This window comes from Schistocerca gregaria, chromosome 4 (assembly GCF_023897955.1).
Source record: "Schistocerca gregaria isolate iqSchGreg1 chromosome 4, iqSchGreg1.2, whole genome shotgun sequence".
NCBI lineage: Eukaryota > Metazoa > Arthropoda > Insecta > Orthoptera > Acrididae > Schistocerca > Schistocerca gregaria.
In genome coordinates this window covers 765,156,286-765,172,990 of record NC_064923.1, presented here as the reverse complement: position 1 = coordinate 765,172,990, position 16,705 = coordinate 765,156,286, and the positions used below count along the sequence as shown (strand labels likewise).

General features: G+C 44.0%; 1 protein-coding gene across 3 annotated transcripts in view; it reads right to left on the bottom strand.

Annotated features, from left to right (window-relative positions):
- The window catches only part of LOC126365929 (fibroblast growth factor receptor 3-like), a 380,938-nt gene extending 364,793 nt beyond the window's left edge, over window positions 1-16,145 (bottom strand). Inside the window, exon 1 of one of the 3 annotated variants that reach the window (XM_050008694.1) lies at window positions 15,841-16,145. In XM_050008694.1, the coding sequence (XP_049864651.1) occupies window positions 15,841-15,847 (7 nt within the window). In that variant the 5' untranslated portion in view covers window positions 15,848-16,145. The remainder of the gene's footprint in view (window positions 1-15,840) is intronic. The other 2 variants (XM_050008693.1, XM_050008695.1) reach the window with 2 other exon arrangements.
- Between the last annotated feature and the right edge of the window lie 560 nt (window positions 16,146-16,705).

Below are 16,705 nucleotides of genomic sequence, written 5' to 3'. Positions count from 1 at the left end.
ACATTTGTATCTAATATCTGCAAAAATGAAAAAATGAGGGCAAATAAATTTATCGTCAGCTTTATGTGGCACTTGTTATCTCTCTGATCAGTCTGTGGTGTATAAACTTCCGTCATTAGATGAACTACCGTTCTTACATGATAACACAACAGACCAACAAATAAGATAGGGGGAGGCCAAATGAAAACGAAACAGAGGGAAAAAAGTAATTTAACTGTTTATTATTTCAAAAACAATGGCCATACCAGTTGATACATTTATCCCACCGTGAGACAACACGGCCAGTGTGGAGAAGGAAGAATGTGCGTGGCTGCCTGCGGAACCACGATGGTGTCCAGCCGTGTGCCTGCGCATCCGAAGCAAATCGACGATCACGAACGTCTTTCTTCAGGGCTCCAGAAATATGGAAATCACATAGGGAGGCCATCTGTATGGAGGATGTGCATGGGGAAATCCACATGTTACCGAAGCTGTTTCAGATACGCTACACAAGTTTCGCTGGGACGCCCTCACACATCCTCCATACCGTCCCCATCTCTCCCCATGAGATTTCCATGTTTTTGGGTCCCTGAAGAAAGACATTCATGGCTGTCGATTATTTCGGATGAAGAGTTGTTCGCCTCGGTACCATCGTGGTTTCGTAGGCGAACGCACCCATTTTCCCATGATACGATTAATTTTGAAATAATAAACGGTTTATTTACTTTTTTCCATCTGTCTGGTTTTAGTTTGAGTGTCCCTTCCACGAGTATATGCTTAATACTTTTTTCATCACCATCGTATAAGTTGCATTGCGTCACGAGGAAAAAGCCTATTGACTATAGCAGTTTATTTTTATTTACACACGAAGTTCCGTAGCACCAAATTGAGGAGCAAACCTCCAAGGTCAAAGAACGTGTCAGTACATGAAATTATGACGTAAAAGCAATAAAAGAGAAAAATAAACTGTTCATGAACGCGAAAAAAGTCAGTCCATAAGTTTAAGTAAACGCAAGCAACAATACAACAACAATAAGCTTAATTTTTCTAGGAACTCCTCAACAGATTTCGATTTGAAAGAGCGTGGATTAATGCTAAAATTTTTCAATTCTTGTGGTAGCTTATTGAAAATGGATGCAGCAGTACACTGTATACCTTTCTACACAAGAGTTAAGGAAGTCTGATCCAACTGCAGGTTTGCTTTTTGCCGAGTATTAACTGAGTGAAAGCTGCTTATTCTTGGGAATAAGCCAATGAAATGTACTTAATAAAGAAATTTCTTTTCCACTATTCTTAAGCAACTTTTACGTGTTTTTTTAAATTAGAAAGGACAATTAAAACAAGTTTTCGTGAAACAGGAACCATGAGTAGGGACTGAGACGGCACGCTTCGACGGACGTCAGATCAGGGTGTGACTGAAGGAAGGAAGAAAGGAGGATTAGAGTCCAGCCGATAACGACTCATCACAGAACGAGCTCGGATTAGGGAAGGCTGGCCAAGGAAATCGGGCGTGTCCGTGTCAAAGCATGCATCCCAGCATTTGCCTCAGGCGTTTTAGGGAAACCACGAAAGAAGTAAACCTGGATGGCCGGACGGGGATTTGAAGCGTCGTCCTCCCAAATGCGAATCCAGTGTACTGGCCGCTGCGCCACCCCAGTCGTTAAGATCTGCTTGCCTGTGTGATGGCATGTAAGAAGTTTCCAACTAAACTATGATTTCATGTGCCTCTCATGGCGGTACAAAGTGGAATCGGAAAATTCGGAGGTTTACTTTCGTATTTCGTACGGTGGCAGAGAATCTTGGGATATTGTGCCGTCTGAAACAAGAGAGGAGCCTCGGGCACAATGGCGGTCACGCACAAAGGCGCATCCAACAGAGGAGCCGTTTCCGGCTGAGGCGCTGGTACGGGGCTCTCCACGAATGTCAATGCCGGACCGCGTCCGGCGCAGGCGTCGGCCGCCGCCGTGGGGAGCCGCCGCTGGCAGAGTAGGGGCCGCCCAGTACAGGGGGCTGCCTGAGGACCTCAGTAGCACGGGAGCGCAAATAAAGGCACTCGTGCAGTACATAGCATAGCAGGACGTGCGTCACTTGTCATTCATGACGTCGGATGAGTTTCAGACACCCAGAAGAATGAGAGTACATCAGAGTCACTAACAAGGAGACGGCACGACCTTGGGGTCCGGGATTTGTCCGAAATTTTGTGTGGTGAAAGGGGACCCCTAACACCTCACGTGGTTAAACTATTAGGACGCACTACTCCCGGGAAAAGTCGATCCAAAGTTTCTTAGGTGCCTTATGAGTATAAAGTGTTAGCCCACTGCCGAGCCGCCGTCTGCCCTATATGGTAGCCGGCACGGTAGCTCAGCGTGTTCGCTCAGAGAGCCGGTTGGCCTCTGCAATAAAAGAACTGACTGGAAGGATCATTAAACGAACTTGAACTGATGTCATCGTGACGTCCGCAACGACCAAACACAACGATCAACAACGAACAAAAATGGAAAAAAAATGGTTAGCGGTCGGACCCTTACGCCAGAGGTCTCGGGTTCGGTTCCTTCTCCGGCACTTCTTTTTTGCTTCTGTTGCTTGCAAAATTGCAGCGCATTGTTACAGGAGAATCGTCAAATTCATTCTATTATTCACCATCAGTTATCGTCACCAATATTGCGAGACATGATTCAATACGCCTGGTTTGCCTCAAAATTATCAAAAACTCAAAACATTTTCGTAAATGTTAATGAGGCATATTTTTGTACAGATTTATTGCAGACGCCCTGTGGTTGTAGAAAATCAGCTTTTATATGTTGTGCAAGATGTCGCAAAAATTATTGCTTTGTTCCTTTTTACGATAATTACCACTGTGGTTCTTCTTTATAATTATTATATGTATAAAAATTGAATGTTTCCCAATCGAATTTGTTATTCTGATTAAAAACCCAATGATTCTCCGTATATACTTGACAATGAAAAATGGAAAACCCACCGCCATGAATTGTGTTGTTGAACAAAACGAAAATAATTTTTATTCAATAATGTAACTAATTTGTTAAAGATAATGTAGGTTTGGGAAACTTTCTGAATAATTGGTGGAATAACAAAAGAAAATGAAACAGAAGAAAAAAAAGTGCGAGAGGAGGAATGGAACCCGAGACCTCTGGTGTAAGAGTCCAAGCCCTAAACATCTACGCCAGACAGCAGCTCGGCAGCGGGCTAACAATTTATACTCATAAGGCACCTAAGAAACTTTGGATCGATTTTTCCCGGGATTTTCCGGGTAGTGCGTCCTAATATTTTAACCACGTGAGGTGTTAGGGGTCATCTTTCACCACACAAAATTTCGGACAAATCCCCGACCCCACGCTCGTGCCGTCTCCTTGTAAGATGCACGGTGCACTTAAAAGCAGGGGACTCGATGCCTTACGCGGAACAGTTTTTGCGAAAACGCGTTTACGAGCGCATTTCTATAGAGAATCCATGGAACGAATAAACAAAATTACGTTAAGCTTCAATTTTGATATAAAGTGCGCTCTTATTTAGCTTTATAGTAAATATTTATTCATGAACCAACCAGTTTCACGACGTTAGAGCCACATTTTAACGGTTACATTTTTATTTCATAAGTTAGTTGAAGTGACAACCAGTACACCCTCCAAAATTCTCTCTCCACTTGCAACAAAAATGTTCAGCCGTCAAGAGCACGGCAGTCAAGTTAAAATATGGATGAATGTAGGGAACGTCATTCCAATACAGGAAACATACAAAATTTCTGCGTTCATGCTCAATATAAAACGAGAATCAGAAACGATTTGCCTTTACACGAAAGCTAAAAGCTTTTTCGAAACACGACATTACATCGGAGAGTGCACCTTTAACGAGTATTGTCGGACATTAATTTACTATTCGACGCAGTTACAAAATAAAGATCGCCACTCTACCTTCATCATAGCAATCTTCTACAGCTCCCAAATTTCTCCGAAAGCTGAGTCCCAATTTTCCGAAATATGTCCTTACGTCGAAGTCTACACATTGATGCCTATTGACCACCTGATAGCTGTCGTGTGAAAATGAAACCAGTAAGTGTAATGTCGTACGGTAATATTGGCTAGAATATCCCTTGAAGGTACAGCTGCTTAATTCGGAAAGACTTTTATTACTTTTCACGCACTAGGCGCCTTTCCATGTGTTATGTACGGGAATGTGTGTGTGTGTGTGTGTGTGTGTGTGTGTGTGTGTGCGCAAGACAAGGTGTAGTGTTGTGTTTTTGTGTTGCTGCTTGTTGAAGATGGTGAGAGAGGAGCAATAGGGCGAATCCTGATACTGGCATATAGCCCGCCCATCTCACATAGCCGAGAGAGGGCCTTCAAACTCAGCGTGGACCACCGTCAACTCTCTCAGTGCTCCCATTTTGCGAGACACTCTACAGACGTTTTGAATTAACTGAATATGAATTCTTTCCGGGAAATATTTTTAAACAAGTAGTAAGTGCAATTCTAGGGAAACGACCATGGATTGCAACGTACGGTCTCACGATTACGAAAGTGGCGTTAGGATGTTACCAGCCGTCGGCGACGAAACGAAAAGAGAGGAAGCTCGATAAGGACTGCGGATGGAGGAAAACGGCCATGCTCTGTCCAACGAAATAGTCCAGCATTCGAATTAAACGTTTTTGAGAAACCACGAGGAGCCTATGTTTGGAAGATCGGAGGTCAATTGGAATTACCCTCCTTCCAAATATGATGATGATTATGACAATGTTTGCTTTGTGGGGCGCTCAACTGCGCGGTTATCAGAGCCCGTATAAATTCCCAACCGTCGCTCAGTCCAATCTCGCCACTTTCATGAATGATGGTGAAATGATGAGGACAACACAAACACCCAGTCATCTCGAGGCAGGTGAAAATCTCCGAACCCGGGACCCCGTGCTCGGGAAGCGAGAGCGCGACCGCGAGACCACGAGCTGCTGACAAGTTGTATAGTCCAGGTGACTTTTGAACTCACAACCCTCCCTGCAACAGTGTAGCATCATAACCACTACACCACGGTACTATTCATCCAAATATCAATTCAGTGTCTTAACCACTGCGTCATTTCATTGTTTTCTGTGAATCGTTGTTGTTCTATTGGCATTATTTTCAATGCTCGACGAATAGAGCTCCACTGTGGTGTATCTAATAATAATATTGCTTACAATGTTCCTTGATCTATTGTTTACAAATCTATTTGTGTTAATACGAATCAGCAATACCTTCTGGCATCAAAGTGGAAGACTAACGGACTGTTTCACAACTGTAGTTTTCGGGTGTGCACTACGCTGATTACGTAAACAATGCGTCTACCTATTCAGAGACGAAGCACTTGATCGGACAAGCTGAAAATGACCTATTACTTGCATAACCGGCGGAAAAAAATCTCTAGATGCAGACCAGTAAAAAATACAAAAATTCGGATGTAGATGGACAACATTTTTGGTTTTTCTTACAGATGCTACCGAGATTAATTGAACATTTACAACGCTTCTCTAGCTTGATTCAAATAACTTTGTGATGACTCGCTGTTGATTTCGGGAGAGCGGTTGCTACACATCGCACATCAACATGTTATGAAACCGTATTAATAAAATTATGGGTTCTGTGATACAGACGGCGGAATGGACTGCGGAAGACATTTATTTCGCTCAATAACGTCTGACTCAGTAAGAATGTTTTCGTTCTTACACTTATAGACCGCTACCTCAAATAATCACACATATTTTGCAAAAGCAAATATTCATGTTGACTGGATGTTATTTATAAGATCAAAGGAGAGTGCTACGCCTCACGATATTACGCTGCGGCCGTTTTCAAACGGCGCAGTTTTCGTTGCGCACCTGTGAAAATATCGAGCGAAACCTGCGAACAGGACAGAAACGCAGTGATCAGCATAGGGCGACATTGGAAGTTGCGAGGAGTTTTCTATAGCTCAGAATCGTTCTTATGTTATTAAAGTATGCCGGTCATTGATAGTTTTTGTACTTATAACTTTCGAGTCTTATACTCATGGCTATTACACTTTCTGTATTGTTAACCTAAAGTGGCTACATGACAAGGTGCAGTACGATCAGTAATGTACACAAATCGTGTTACATACGTCTGAGTAACCCTTATGGTCTGCTATAAATTGAAACTAATTTTGAACTGGCGCCAATATTGCTTGGCGAACAACTTACTCGAACTTCCAGAGACAGTGAAAATATAGTGATTATAATTACATGTAAGGTGACTTACCTAAGACCATTATCGAAAGGAATCATAATCGTGTTTACGGATATTAAGTGAAATATTACGTATGATACGACCTTTGGTAATATTGGTCTCCTCTTGTTCATTATGATAGTAATTATTTGAACACAAGTATCCAAGGCAACTGAAAAAATACCTAAGAGTCAGCCAGTGCAAATGCACAATACCATAAATGGAGAAAGTTGCATCAAATGCTCGTTCGATTTTGGCTGACCGAATGGCCCTATTATTTGAATATTACGTATCCAATTACAAGTCCAAACTGAGGAAGTTTGTGACAGAAATTTTGAATCTTGTTGTACATAACAAACAGAATGATATTAAGGGTATTTATTACGTTTTGGTGAATTTGTACCGCCGGCCGTTGTGGCCGAGCGGTTCTAGGCGCTTCAGTCTGGAACCGCGCGACCACTACAGCCGCAGATTCGAATCCTGCCTCGGGCATGGATGTGTGTGATGTCCTTAGGTTAGTTAGGTTTAAGTAGTTCTAGCTTCTAGGGGACTGATGACCTCAGATGTTAAGTCGCGTAGTGCTCAGCGCCATTTTTTGAATTCGTAACCTTTTGGGAAGGCTAGCCCACGCCTCTATTATCACCATCGAGAAGCATTTTATTATTACTGTCTTATTTCATTTCTTTGGATCCTTTCGGAAGGTTGCTGTCTTACTGACTTGCCATCATGCGTTCCGAAAGCTCTAAATTCTTCTTAGTGCACCTGGTTTTCTTTGTCCCCTTAATGTGCATCTTGAGACCGAGGTCTGAAACATTCCTCCCTGTAACGAAACACGGGAGGGCGAAGTTTCAAATCCCTCGCCGTCCAATTCTTAGTTCGTTTTTCTGGTCCGGTGTTTAACTCTAATCTTCCTTTCTTCATGTAACGGGCTAATAGATTACTTGTCCATCGCCTCTGACGTCTCTCGTCCACGTATTTTCCATTACGCATGTTATATATCATTGTTTAGGCGACAAGATGCGATGCATCAGCAATTATGTGTCCCAAAAGCATTTGATATTGGTTCTACGTTCTCGCGTCATCCTATAGAGGGCGTTTCCGGTGGAATTGTAAATAGTTTAGGAGACTAATTCGAAAAAAAGTTCCATAAAGCATTACTACAGTTTTTATTAGCTACAGAAAGACAACAGAAGGCAAACAAAATAAATACTCGCAAACGGTGTTACGCAAAGCCGATTTTCAAAGAAATGGTTCAAATGGCTCTGAGCACTATGCGACTTAATTTCTGAGGCCATCAGTCGCTTACAATTTAGAACTAATTAAACCTAAATAACCTAAGGACATCACACACATCCATGCCCGAGGCAGGATTCGAACCTGCGACCGTAGCGGTCGCTCGGCTCCAGACTGTAGCCCCTAGAACCGCACGGCCACTCCGGCCGGCGCTGATTTTCAAATTCCACTTGTGACATGAATGCGATTTCCAATTTATTAGACAGTCGACGTGTAGCTCTTCTTAGATCCTCTCGGCGTTCTTTCATCGAGGGAGTACAGTTCCTGACAGTCAGTTCGTCTCTTGTGTTTACTGTTTGCTTATAGACTCCGCATTTTGGCTGTACCCACAGGCAAAAAGGAGTAAAGACAAAGGCCGAGGACTTTGGCGGCCAAGAAACGTGACGCTTTCTGCCGACACATCTTCCTGGGAATGTTGCGTTTAGGTGATGTGTCACGTTTCTGTGGCGCCAAAATCCCCGGGCCTTAACTGGTTAAGGTTTTGCCTATGGGTTGGTTGAAATGGGAAGCCTACAAAGAAAAAGATGAATTGATCGTTAGCGTTATGAATAGTGCTGCACACATGAAAGACACCAAGACGGCGTCGTAATAGCTACATGTGGGTTTTTTTCAGAAGAATTCCAAAGTCAGAGGTGAAATTTAGTAAAGTCAACTTTGAGCTTAACAGTCTGCTTTGTTTAATACGTTGTGTCAGTGTCTGCTGGGGTCGTATTCTAACAGCTGCATCCCTTAGGCAATAAATATTCGGCACATTCTATGTGGAATACTTTATCCTAATCAGGCTATAGTACCACCTCCTGAAATATTCACTGTTGCTGGTGAACGGCCAGATTATTCCGAGTCTTTATTCCCTGCGGTGAAGTAAAAGGTGTCAGAGTCTGCGATCTAGCCGTGCAGCCCAGCAGCGAGGGAGAGCCCGCCCCTCTCGTGGAGGCGCTGCTGGCGCTCTGAGCGCTGGCTGCAGTAGCTGGCATACCGTGCGATCGACTTCGCTACGCACAATCCCTATTAAACTAAAAAAAATAGTATTAAATTTCATTCTATATTTTTCAGACTTCATATACAGTCTTGTACTGACACGACAACAGTACTGTAAGGATCTCAGTGCGTTATCTTCAATACTTTACGAGATACAGAATTTTACCCAAAAACCTTAATAACTTTTCTGGCATTACAAAACTGAGATAGGGATTGTAACGTGTTTATTTACAATTTAATCTGAAATTATAGCGAAACAGATCACTGCATATGAGTTGTTTCTCTAGAAGTTTCTTTGCTTTCGTTACAACAGCTTGATGGCGTAAAAGTAATCATTCCAAAATTATTAAGTAATTCTGTTTTGTTGTTTGAGTGTTGTGGAGAGAGTGACAGAGTGCATGGAGGACATGTGTAGCGTGTGTTGTTTTATTTTATTAAAAACTATGTAAAATGTATGCGTGGGAATTTCTTGTGCAAGCGTGCATCATGTGACGTACGTCCAGCGTGCATGTTTTTGTATAAAAACAGCCAAAAGAAAAGTTCGGTCTTAAATCAATTAGTATTTCATTTCTGGTAATAATTCGTAATTTGATCTACTGAAATTAAATGTGGTTTCGGAAATTCAGAATTTCGTTTATACATTGCTCGATGACTTGGGAATTACTTGGAGTATTTGTAGGCTGGAGCTGTTCAGATTGGATACCTAAATCGTCAACCAATAGGAATTAAGAAGTTCTCGCGCTTCGTGTAGGACTTTGAGCTACAGTCCTGTGTCTGTTGCAGTCAATAGAGAACTGTCTTACAGTGCAGAACATGTTAAACCGAGCCGCACAAATTTAGGCTAAGATGAAGATAATCTTACGGTATGTCACTTCTTCTATTGGAACTGTGAAGCGACTACAGTGTAGAACATTTTAGTTAAGATATGAGAATTCTGAATAACTTAGTTTGGCAGTTATTTGCGTGTTAATTTTTTGTTGTACTTAAACTCCACGAGACGTTTTGAGTGAACAATCTTGACACAGTGTGGCGAACATTTCTTTTTAATAAAACAACTATACGTTTTGATGCAGTAACGAACAGCTGTGAGTCAGTGAATGTAAAACGCGAAAATTACTCGCGTCGGACTGGTAAAGTTCCGATGGCTTTCGCGTGAAAATAGTTTTCGGTGCACGTACGGACTCAATAGCCGTTCAGAAGCAATAAAGCCTAATTAATTGAACTTTAACCTTTCACGCAAGCTGTTAAGAGTCCCGCACTCCCGATATTTTTACGTACGTCTGCTGCCTCTAAGCTTGACTTATGCGACCTTCGTTTGCTAGGTACTTCGTCGCTGTTTCATCATTGCTGTTATCCATCGACTGATCAACTACCAACACAGAGCCAAGGAGACGGATAGCAAGAGCAAGAAGCGCATCGAGGTATGTGGGCTGTGATGTCGCAGTTGCGGAGAACGAACCCGCCCCGCCGCAGTATCCAAAATTCACTGTACCTTTCTTCTTTAGACCCCCAGCCATATTTATTCCACACTCGTTATGTAACCGAAAGTTTGACAGAAAAGCCTGAATTGCGACGAAAAACTTACATGTAGCTCATGACTGGGATGAACCGTAAAAGAAAATGTTAGCTTTCGTTGGCAACGGTCTAGGACAGAGAAGGGCCTGGTCAGTTATTAAAAAGTAAACGAGTGAGGGAAAATTTGCTGCTTACGGTTTTCACGTTCAGCCGTGCTCTGACATCCGCGGCGAGACCACCGTTTAGGTTTTGTCACACGTGTGGAGGCGCGATATACTGTGCCCCCACCCCCAACACGGGTGCAGGACGGTGTGAGGTCGAGCGTATGCGGTGGCCGAAGACGCGGCAGCGGGCGTATCTGGAGCAGATGGCGGCCGGCTCCATCAGGCCGTTTGAGCTACTTAACTCCATTAAGCGGAGGAGCGGAGCCCACGTGCGGGGCGCATTGTGATTACCAGGGGAGCGAGCGGGGCTACCAGGCTACCGGCGGGCAGCGCGCGCTCCGGCCGATTCGTCCTCCGCCTCCTCCTGCCTTAGGCCCCAGGGCCCGCTAAGTAGCTCAAATATTCCTCACTGCGGCGTGGGTTTCGCCCGCTTAATGGAATACTTCTTTCCCGCCTCTGCCGCGGGCCACACCGCACCGCCAGCGTCGCCGCAGGGCCGTGAAAAATCTACCACGTCTCTTCTTCACGAGCCGCTGTGCCGTTTATGGCGGAGGGCACTTTTCTCCTGTACTCGCAAAGCACTGTTCTCTTCCGTACGCTGATAGCGTGTGTGATGGACGAAGCGAGAGTGACGGAAAGAGCAGAGTAGCACAGGCAAGGAGATCATCTTCGCTGAAAGAAATAGATGAAGATAAGACAGAGGCCTTAATTTGAGGAGGAAATCTTTTCAGAATGTACCACAGGAGCACAGCGTCCCATGGAAGTTCAGTTTTCCTCTCAAGGGAACGACACGAAAATTCTGAGAGCCCTAAAATGGCAGACGCCTCGAGATCGGTGTCAGAGCACACGTCAAGGGGAATACAGTAAGGAGCAAATTTTCCGCCGATCGTTTACTTTTCCATAACTGACGAGATTGTTCTCTGTCTTAGACCGTTGACAACGAAAGCTAACATTTTCTTTTACGGTTCATCCCAGTCATGAGCTACATGTAATTTTCTTTGCCGAAATTCAGGCTTTTCAGCCAGAATTTGAGTTACATAACGAGTGTGGAATGAATGTGGCTTGAGATTTAACAAAGAGACATACAGTGAATTTTGCACCGGTGCCGTTTCGTTCTCCGTACCTCCGACATTACAGTCCCCATACGTCGATACGCTTCTTACTGTCCATCCCCTCCACTCTGTGCTAGTAGAAGCTAACTCGTTCGATGAAAAGCAGCACTGACGAAACAGCAACAGTAGCAATGACGAAACAGAGACTGAATACCAACTAAACGAAGGTCACTCAAGACAAGCTCGGAGACAGCATCCTTCTGGATACAGCGTTATTATGTACTTGTCGACATTCAGAAGCAACTGCTACTGCACACTAAACAGGAATATTGTCTACGTGTCTTTGCATTTCCGAACAACCACCCAATGATGATACTTCCCTGTAGACAAAATCATCCTCATCGAACCATCGCCGGCCGCGGTGGTGTCGCGGTTCTAGGCGCGCAGTCCGGAACCGTGCGAGTGCTACGGTCGCAGGTTCGAATCCTGCCTCGGGCATGGATGTGTGTGATGCCCTTAGGTTAGTTAGGTTTAAGTAGTTCTAAGTTCTAGGGGACTGATGACCACAGCAGTTGAGTCCCATAGTGCTCAGAGCCATATGAACCATATCGAACCATCTGAGTGTTTTCTCTGGCTCCTGGTTTGTGTGTAATGACAACATTTGCCTTCCTATTATGCTTTTCTTTGAAACAGTTGACGATAATTAATTTCTATTAAATGTTAGCGTCCAGTCTCACTTTCTGGATTCCATCAGTCAGAAATTATTTCAGTTATCCGTGCATGCAGTATGATACTCTTTACAATACTAATTCGGTAAAGGCCACTTACATTCGGTAACCGCCCCTCATCACATTCCGTTGTAGTCTATGACTATGCAATGCTTTACGGAACGAGGTTAAGCAATAATGAATCACTACTGAGATAAACGTAACAGCTCAACACACGTAAATTGTTTCTGAGTATGATCCCGCGTTATGCTATAAAATACAGTTAAATTCAAGGCCAATGATTGACGAGATTATCAGCCACGGACGGCTGCGTGATTACTCCACATCTGAAGATGCACATTATAAATTACGAGAGGACTTCAAGAGCCAAGTTACACACGCCGTCGCGCCGCACATTATCAGACAGCGAGTACATGTTCTGGATTTCCTGCTGCAGTACAGACAACACATCTATCACAGTGCAGGACTGAAATGGCGCGACAGCTGGAAAACATCTCGAAATTTGAGGTACACGAGACAGTATGACTCTTATGGGCAAAAGGTCTAAGCCGCACACAAATTCATCGGGAAATTCTGGCCGTATTTGGACCAAATGCGATGTTGCATTCCGCCGTAGTGGAAGACGGAGGCCAGCCAGACGTGGCTATTGCTGATGGGGGAAGGGAGGCGGCACAGTCCAGGCAGTCGACCAACTGATTCGCAGCAGTCGCAGACTTTCCAGCTACGAGGACGTTCACACAACGGTTCTCCAATGGCTCTGCGACCAGGGAAAGAATTTCTGTCGTAGAGGGATTTCACGACTGTTAGATCGCTCCGACTGTCGTTTATAGAGACTTGGTGACAATGTCACGTATCTGCATCACTTGGAAGTGTAGCGCAGCATTCAGTAAAGATTGCCTGGCCTACCATAACGATGTGCAACTTACTTTTTCAAGTCCATTCGTATATGTGATGCTTAAACGGCTGCGCAAATGCCGCCCCAAGTCGGGTTATACAGAGTATTCAACTAAGATACGGCCCAAAAAGACATTCATTTTATAATAAAATCTATCTTATACACAACTGTAAAGAATGCTTTGCCTAATTCGTGAAACGATCATTTCTGTTTCATATCCACAAATAGTGTGTTGGTGATTATTTTTGTGCAGTACTTATCTGAAGTCGCTAGTATTCCTATTGTTCACATTTTCTGTACGTGGACACTATTTTTCTCATCAGTACGCCCTTTCAAAGCGAAGCAATCTGTCTTCAGGTCAACTGGTGGACAAAATATGCCATTATCTTTCGACCAGTTGAAGGAAACACAATTCCTGTTTAGTGAGAAGGCGCAAAAGTCTTGTTTACTGCAAAACAACAACGATAAACTCCTCACTAAATGCTTGACCTTAATTACTATAGCATCGCTAAATGTCAGTAATCGACACGTTGTAATTTTCTATGTACATCGCTCTTCTTCCAATTGCCATGGAGTTGAGTGAGCACAGCGCACAAGAAGCGGACAATAGTATGGCGCTCCAGCCAAACACAGTGGTCTCCTGTAACCATCTAAACAAATGCCGAACTGAAACTCCGACTCCGCCTCACAAAAGAAGCACACAAACACACAGAACAGGAAAACGGACATAATAAATTTTACGTAGACGATTCGCAGGCCTTTGGTGTACAAGACTCCCCTTCCCATCTCAAGTTACGACTCTGGAGACAGGAAGAACATCCAGTTACGTATACAAATAAATGTCAAATCTAGGATGACAATGTAGATCTTAATTGTTAGATGGAGGCTAGAAAAGAAAATATACTTCTTCTAAAACTGTCTAAAATTTAAGAGCTCTCCATTGTGAATGCATCAGACCTATAGAAGCAGATAGCGGAAATTTACACAGAACAAAGTTCGAATCATAGACTTTGACTATTTTTAAAGGCTGGATATCGTAAATTGAAACCAGACAGACTTTGTTCCGTACTTAATTACATTCCCAGTGACAGCATACCTTCGCCTTTAGTATGAAGAAAATAAACTTGATACCGATACATCTATAGTAAACGACAACGGGTTGTCGAGTTACGTTCTTAGCGAGGTCCTTATTACGTTCCGTAATGATGTTCTCAAGGACGGATACTTGGCGTCAATTGTGTTTGAAGTGTTCAGTTCAAACACTAACACAAATTATCACCAGTTAAACGCTTGGGAGTACACAGCGCTTTATTTACATTGGCCAAGCAAGGAAGCCGATTTCCTACAAAATGTGGTCGAAGCTCATACTCACTGTACTCGGTGAATTAAACTCACACGTTTCAAACCGATACAAATTTCTGGGTTCCCACTTATTCAAGTCGCGGAACTTAGATCTTGTGTTTTAGTGCCAGTTCCATGGCATGGTATTCCGGAGGCACGTAAAGTCTGAGGTACAAGTACGTATGTCCGGTACTTTTAAACTGCGCGAGTTTCCCTCTGTAGGATCTCGTAGTTATAGTGTGAGACTATTTAAACGTAAGTCCCTTGAGACAGGACCGCTTTGCAGAGGAAACCGAATGAAAGGCCTGCGCATAACCCGTACCTCAGAAACCGCTCGAGTTCGATTCGTATACAAGCTCTCTTTGGAACGTTGTACGTAATGCAGAAATGCTGCATGGAACAGATTACGATACAAAACCGAGGTGTACTGTTGTCGAATCCCTGTCTATCCTCTCGCAGTTTAAAACTTAGGGAAAGAATTGTAAAAGGTGTCTAAGAGTATCCTGTACATTGGTAACCAGCTGGAGAATCTCAATTTTTAAAGGACGTGCCTGATATAAAACATTTAGTTAACGTAGCGGTAAAGGATGCACCCTATATCGTCTGTATGCGAAGTAGTAGTTAAAAACTGCGGCGATTCTTGCCCCAAGAATATTTTTTTTTATTTCCTTACAGATCTCGCACTCGCTGTCGATTATTTCAAACAAAGACGCCATGATAACAACCTGGGAAGGACTTCGAAATGTCATTGACATCTAGCTAACTACATATAGAGTATTGCTTCAGTCGCGCACGCCTTTTATCTCCCTGTTCAAAATACTAGTAAGGCCCGTTAACCAAAGCTCCATGTAACATAGGGAAACGTCAGGTATAAACTCTTATCGAGATAGCGAGTAACAATGGCACCCTTAGAACAGCAGAACTGAGAAACAGCCGATAACTCATTCCGGAAATATCCTACTCTGAAGTCAACTCAGAAGTCTGGATCTAAAATAAACCTAAAAAAAGAACTCCGATCTCTAAGTTGAGACTCTGTGCTGGAGTTTCCAAAAGATAATGGATAATACACAGAAAATAGCGGTATTGGGAAGTACTTGATGCACGTAAAATAACGAATAATTATATGTCTGTCTTCTAATATTAGCGCAGTTTTCGTTTATATTGACACTATCAAAACGTATTCTTCTTCTTTCGCAACACGGCTGACTTCAAACCGCTTCCAACATTTTATATGTAACATGTTTATTGAGACTCTATACAGACGCATTAATGTATTCTTTCAAAACATTGGAATTTAAACGCATAATTCTTGAAGTGGGAACAGACAGAGCTTACTGTAACTTCCTAAAAATGCTCTGTAATGTTAATGTAATAGCCCGAATTTTGTGCTAATGGTACTTTCTTGAATTTCCGGATGAAAAGAAGACATATGCGTCTTCTTTCAGAAAATGAGTATTCTTTATATACTCGGCATAACGCGTAGACACACTTGAGAAAGCAACGCCAAGTGAGGAACAATTGTTTTGTTTACCAACACGAAGTAGACATAGAAAAGGGATGGGAGGAAGACGAATAGAGACAGGACACAAAAAGGGTGCCCGTAAAAATAGTCAAACACGTGTGTAGCTGCAGAAGTAGAGTAGCAAGAGGAGACGAGTCAACACTCACCAGACATCAAACGGTCGCAGACACCGCCGACCGAGAGTATACACACACGAGCGGCACTCTGTGTCTCTTCGTCAGTTCACAAGTGTTTACAAGCGCACGGCAGCCAGTCGCAGGTCCGTCGCACGCACAAAGCTCGCCGGCAGCGCCGCCCCCTCCCGCACAGACGCGCCGCGCCGGTCCGTCAGCGAGCAGTCCCAGCGGCGCACGCGAGCTCTGCCACAACCACTCCGCTCCGCAACAATGCACACACTGCGGCCGCGCCGGCGCCGCGGCTGCCGGCCGCGGGGCGCGACGCCAGCGCCTCTGCCGGCCGGCGGGGGAAGCGGCCGGCGGTGCTTCAGCCGATTGGTCGCGGCGGGCGCCGCTGGTGGGGGCGGGACGGGGTGCGTATTTCTGGACGGGGACTCCAGAGGCCGCCCGCTCCTTGCAGATAAACGGCTCGGCTGCGAATCGCGCGGCCGCTTCCCAGCACTGCCGCCGAACGGCTCCAAAATCACGCGCATCGCAGGCAGCGCCGAGAATCGTACAGTATGGTCGATATTGCGGATAGCGGTAAACGTGCAAACGAACATCACGTGAATGAAAAGATGTTGTAAATACGTATTGTCTTTTATTATGCCATAAAGTTTCTATGCAGTGGTCAGACGTTACAGGTTAGTTACTGACAGCAATTACAACCATATTTCGTCTCACACGATCCTCCCCAACCCCCCCCCCCCCCCCACTTCCGCCACCTCTCTCCTCCTCCCTCTTAAGTGATGCGACTGAAGGCAATATGCAGCGGCTAACAGACAATACTGAGAGAGCCATTGACTGAAACTATATCTGTAAACGGCCCCATCAAATTATTGAAATTAAATATTAC